The sequence below is a fragment of the Merops nubicus genome, unplaced genomic scaffold (genome assembly GCF_000691845.1).
Source record: "Merops nubicus isolate BGI_N331 unplaced genomic scaffold, ASM69184v1 scaffold35713, whole genome shotgun sequence".
In the NCBI taxonomy this organism is placed as follows: domain Eukaryota; kingdom Metazoa; phylum Chordata; class Aves; order Coraciiformes; family Meropidae; genus Merops; species Merops nubicus.
In genome coordinates, this window is record NW_008601734.1 from 1 (window position 1) to 5,890 (window position 5,890).

At 40.9% G+C, this 5,890-nt stretch overlaps 1 protein-coding gene across 1 annotated transcript; it reads left to right on the forward strand.

Annotated features, from left to right (window-relative positions):
* Window positions 1–4: 4 nt before the first annotated feature.
* On the forward strand, window positions 5–4,439 carry LOC103770802 (protein FAM208A-like; the record flags this gene model as incomplete). The annotated part of the gene is made up of 7 exons (XM_008938080.1): window positions 5–367; window positions 1,117–1,239; window positions 1,746–1,905; window positions 2,566–2,674; window positions 2,843–3,021; window positions 3,108–3,266; window positions 3,913–4,439. Coding segments are annotated over 7 exons (1,620 nt in total), but the record flags the coding sequence as incomplete, so codon positions are not given.
* Between the last annotated feature and the right edge of the window lie 1,451 nt (window positions 4,440–5,890).

A 5,890-nucleotide genomic window follows, 5' to 3' on the forward strand; every position in this document is an offset into this window, starting at 1 on the left:
GCTCCCGCAGCCATCCTGCCATCGCCTGGGGGCAGAGCTGGGCTCTCACAAGCAGCCTGTGTCAAGCCTGTGCTTAGTGAAGGGGGAAACGGATCGTGTGAAGGAGGAAACGGATCGTGTGAATGCTAAAACAGAGGATATGATGACATCTGATCAGACTTCTTCCAGTGGTGATCTGATGGAGCCACCAGAAAAACCACAGAAATTCCCAGAGAACTTAAACATTTCAACGCAACCAGCTCTTTCCAATTTCATAAGCCAGTTAAAAACTGAAGCATTCCACAGTTGGGTCAAAATTATACAGAAAAACACTGTGAAATTTTATATTCATGAAGAGGAGGAAAGCATTCTCTGCAAAGAAATCAAGGTAGGTGTGTTCCAGTTCAGCCTCTCTGTACTGTTAAAATAGAAGAGTGCCTTTCAAATAAGAACATATGAAACTGGATTGGGAAACATAAGGGAGCCTGAAATTTGTTTCAAAAAAAGGTTGAATTGTGAAAGGGAATTCTGAAAGTAGGTTGTCCTGTCCCATTTCTCGCTTGAGCATCTGAGGTAGCCTTGCTTATATTTAGCTTTGACATAAATCTCTTTGTTGGGAAGCAAACAGGCTGCATTTTGGTTCTTTCCGAAGATACTGCTGGGGTGGGGAGTTGCCTTGTGGAAAAAGGATGACAAAGGGCAACAATGTGATAGCTTTCCATGTTAGAAAGAATCTGTGGGAAGTCGGTGCGTGTGGTTTGGGTTTTTCCCCTCCCTGCCAGGTGATAGTACCGGTAACTTTCAGAGAATACTCTTCCTCCCTATTTCAGTGTCTAAGATGAAAGATGAAAGTGGAAGTAATAAAAACTTCTGACTTTACTTGAAAACTCAATGCAGTTTTGCTAGACAGTCAGTTGGCCATTTCTGTGTGATTTTGTAAGAATCGGTGACATGATGAAACAGTTCATTCCTGTGGTGCTACATCCTTCTGATGAATGTATCAGAAAGAAGGAAACCAGGCCCTCTCAGGTTGATTTGAGTGGAAAACTTAATTGGCACAGTCATCATGTGGGGGTTGTTTTGGCTGAACTACCTATTCACTTTTTTCTTCACCATCTTCTGTTTCTGTGGTGTTAGGAGTACCTTACAAAGTTTGGTAATAGAGAGTGCCATCCAGAAGAGTTCCTTAAAAGAAGAGCTGCTTCAGATAAGCTGTTGATAATTATCCAAAATGAAGACATCGACCACCTCATCCATAAGGTATTTCACATAAGTAACGTGTACTGTAGAGAGCTGCTGTTGACATAGGGTGCGACAGGCTCGTTTGAGCAGCGATGTTTAAACCGTGCCCTGTGCGTGGCTGCCATTTGGAGAAGCAGAACTGGTTGTGGTAAATGCCTGCTCCTGTTCCCTTACACACCTGCAGCTTCTCCTCCGCAGACCTGTTAACATGTCTTTCAGTAGTAGTGATGTTGAAGTTGCACGGGGGCCCGAGTAGTTCTGTGATGCTGCACTGCCGAGTGGAGGCAAGTGTCGGATGACCTCAGGTAGCAAGTAAAATCATTCCAAGTGCTCAACCTCCATTGTCTTGTTCCTTCAACGTTTTTGTGAGAGCACCTCCCGAGGCAAGAGAAAAAATAATAGTTTTTTGAAAATGTGTTTTGAAGTTTGATATTTGGTTTCAGTTAAGTAGGAAAGTTCTGCAGTTCCTCTTTGTTTTGACTGATAATTGATACGCATCTCTGATTTATAACATTTTTGAACAGATACCTGGCTTAGTAACTTTGAAGAGGCTTTCTTGTGTCAGTTTTGCGGGTGTGGATAGTTTGGATGATGTGAAAAATCGCACTTACAATGAATTGTTTGTGTCTGGTGGTTTTGTTGTGTCGGATGAATCTGTCCTTAATCCAGAGTCCATCACTACAGGTGAGTGTGATGCTTTCTGGAGCATTAAAACATAGAATAAAATGGCTTTTTTTGTCAGGGAGAGATGACCTACTTGACACAGTGAAGAATCAACTCTTTGAATTTTTAAGTCCTCTATCTAGTTTTTGTAATTTTCGGGAGAGAATTTCAGTTAATTCAGTCTCTTTTTTACCTCTTTTTTGTGTTTTTGAGAATGTTTTCTGGGCAACGTGAACTTGAAAATCTTGTCTTCTTAAGTTTGTGTTAAGAAGTTTTTCTTAAGAGTGTCTAGTTACAGGTATGGAAGCTTTCATTCCTTTCTATGCACTCTAGAGAAAAAAAAATCCTACTTGTGTAACTTTTTTTTTTTTTTTAAATTAAACTAGTAGTGAAATTACCATTTTTTTAAATAGGCATCTTAGCAGGGGAGAACATGTCAGACTGAATTCAGTTTTCATGTAAGCAGATACCCCTGTTAGGCATCTGACCTACAAAAAAGCAGCCCAGTTTTGGAATACTGTTTTTGGTCCATCTGCTGGGAAGCAAACCTGAAGTCCAAGGCTTACGTTCATAGCTGGGTAACTATGACAAGGACGGAAAGAAGCTTCATGTATATACTGACACACTGTTTCCAGTGTGCAAAGCACAAAACTTGACTTGTATTCATTATCTCCAAAACAGATAAACTGAAACAGTTCTTGAAGTTTCTGGAGGATCTCAACACCCCAGATGGGAAATGGCAGTGGAAAGTCCACTGCAAAATACAAAAAAAACTTAAAGAACTGGGGAGGTAAGCAGTGTTCTTCAAATATCAGTTGTTGAAACACTTCAGCTGTAATTATGTTCTCCAAAATCTAATGAACTAGAACTTGCTCTTACACTGGTCTTTTGATGTAGTTTTAATATTCAGACTGCCCTTATGAGGCATCTAACGGTGCACTTGTTTTCCCCATTATAGACTGAATGCTAATGCCTTGAGTCTACTGACCCTTCTGAATACCCATCAAAAGAAGCACCTGGTTGAGATTCTGTCTTACCATAATTGTGATTCTCAAACTCGAAATGTTCCAGAATTAGACTGTCTTATCAAGCTTCAGGCTCAAAACATACAGCAGAGACATGTTGTCTTCTTAACAGGTAAAAACAAAATACATGAATACTTCTCTCCCTCTTTTGCTAATAGGTGCTAAACAGTAATACGAAATCTCCTTTTATGTATTCAGAAAAGAATCTCAAAACACTTTCCGGTTACGTGGATAATGGAATAGTGGTGGCTACCGTTGATGACTTTATGCAAAATTTTAAGAGCCTGGTGGGCTATCACCACTCAGTTACTGAAGAGAAGAGCCTTCCTCCCGACGAGGCTCCCAGGGGGCAGTCAGGTACCACCGAGCGCACCGAGGGTTTCTCTGCGCGGTTAGACGGGGGGGGGTTCCCCGGGACCCGCGGGCCCGCCGCCCCCGCCGCTGGCAGCGTCCACCGCGGGTGGCCAGGGACACCCCGCTCCCCCTGTGTGAGTGGAGGGGGCCGGGCCAGCGGCGCGCCGGCGGAGAGCTTACCTGCACAGCTGTAGGCTGACTGGGTGTGCCAGGGAGCAGGTGTGTGCTGAGGGGTGGAACTGTCAGTTTCCAGGAAAAGGGTAAACTCGATAGCTTTTAGAAACTGTAAAAATAGGACTGATCTGTCAGTAATTGTACTCCTTTTAATTGTCTTATCAAATCCTCACCTACTGTATAACTTCAGATGCTGGTTTGACATTAACCCCTTTGGAGCTGGGAGTTGGGATTTCCCAACACTAAACATGAACACAGTGCACAGAAGCTTTTAGCATCGGAGTAACTGGACGGTCCCACAGCAGGGGGGTCAGTGTGTATGTTGAGTAAGTGAACAAGAGTGGCAGAAGACCAAGACTTAAGTGATACTGGACTTACAGACCTGAAGTGTAACACTCTGTGAGTAGCGTATAGCTTTTCTAACAAAAGTTGGTATTTCAGTAGAATAGGACTCTCTCTCTCTCTTTTAATGTAGTTCTTGTAGAAAATGATGGAAAGGAGGAGGAGGACATGTCTCTGGATTCAGGGGATGAAACATCACAGATAGAAATCTGCAATGATGCCTCTAAGGAGGCCAAGGGCTCACATGGAGTAAATGCAAAGGAAAGCTGCTTGTCAGTTACAGAGTTAACTCCTGAAGCACAAGTGGGCTCAATGGAAAAGACTTCTAAAATCGACTTGGAAGAGGCGCAACCAATTACTCCAGTTTCTACAACATGCTCTGCTGAAGGACAAAAACACAATTCAGTTGAGCAAACTCCTTTCAGTAATTTCCAAGCCTATAATAGACAATTAAACATGTCCCATCAATTCAGTCACTTCAGTGTTCTCACTCATCAGACTTTCCTGGGAACAACATACCCAGTTTCTTCTGCAAGTCAAAACCAGGAAGGGGGCAGCTATTTTCTGTCTGCTTACAGTCAGAGCGTGGGTACACAAAAATCGTCGTTGCCTGGTCGCTGGGATAGAAATTGTGATTCTTCCAGGCCATACTCGAAATAGAAATAAACTCCCAAGTCTCTTTTTATAAAAAAAAGTTACTGTGGACTTTTGTTTCTAAAATGCTAAAATGGTGGATTAACAATTTCTATTTTATCCTGGAACAAAATGTTTCTTGTCCTTTATCTCAAATGTTTTCTTGTCTTATTTAAATCCTGATGGCCTGTACCTGTTGGAACTATCTGAAAATTGAAATAAATATATATATTTTTTAACGTTTACTGTACTTGAATTATCTTGTTTGTTGGCACTTTTAAGTTTCTACATTTGTATTTGACCTGTACCTTGGATTCAGTTTGAGGTCTGTTTTAATGTAAAATTGAATGTTTGCCTAAAATATGTGAAACAAAGATTTTTTTTTTTTTTTTTAACTGTAAGAGTATCCAAATCACTTTTCTTTACATAAATATGAACTTATGTATTTATTTGACATTTGACACAAATTTTGTACGAATGTTTTTACATAGCTATAAGGCAGTGTAGTTATTTTAATGACTATATACTGGATTTGGGCTAAATACCTCAATTAGAGTAACCAATGGTGCAGTTCCATTACAAAAATAAACTCTTAATGCACAAGGGACTTGCTAACACCGGCGTTGTCTGTGGTTTTTGTATTGTTTTCTAATAACCAGACTTCCTTTCATGACTAGCAGTTATCTTTGTGTGTAACTTTGGCCCTGCTCATCACAGCGCCATCCCTGGGATCTTACAGCTTCCCACATGCCCTTGTCATTACTGTAAGGAGAGAAGGAGGCGCCTGGTTTTATGGACTGGGAGTTGGATTTGCACTGGGAACACCTCCATCTTCTCACACTTCAGCATAACAATTGCTGCTGCTTGCTTTTTTTTTTTTTCCTTTCATAAATTAGCATTGTCCTAGGTACAGTTTTATCTGTTTCTTAATCATGTCCTTAATTTCACATCTGCTGAGTTATAAGCTTCCTTTTCCTCAGTGATTCTCTCTTAAATTGACTTCTTTTGTGCATGATCTAACTGAAGCTTCTGGAAAGAGCAGCAGGCAGCGACCAGCAGGGGAGTCTGGAGACTACCTTTGTTCTGACACTGCTGGTTTTGCATGTACCAATACTCCAGACTCAGACTTTTACTGCTCATTTTCCCATTGCCTGAAGTCATGTTTGTGTGCTTTTTCTTTCTCTGTTTGTAATTTGATTTTACTGCTTTTATGCAAGATGTGGGGTCTAGTACCAAATGATAGTGTTTGCAGGTACACTCTAAATTCACAGAATTAGTTGGGGAAAAATGCTACTGATCAAAAAAGGGTAGCTTTTAAAAACCAGCCAACTTAACCTACAGCCTTTTACCTCAAGCTGAATTCTTTAAATTAAGAACAAGCCAGTACTAGACTAGTGTAGCAGTTGTCATCCTTTCCCTTCCCACCCAACAGCAAGTTATAAATAATTTTTTTTAAAGAAAACTCCCTTGTATCAATA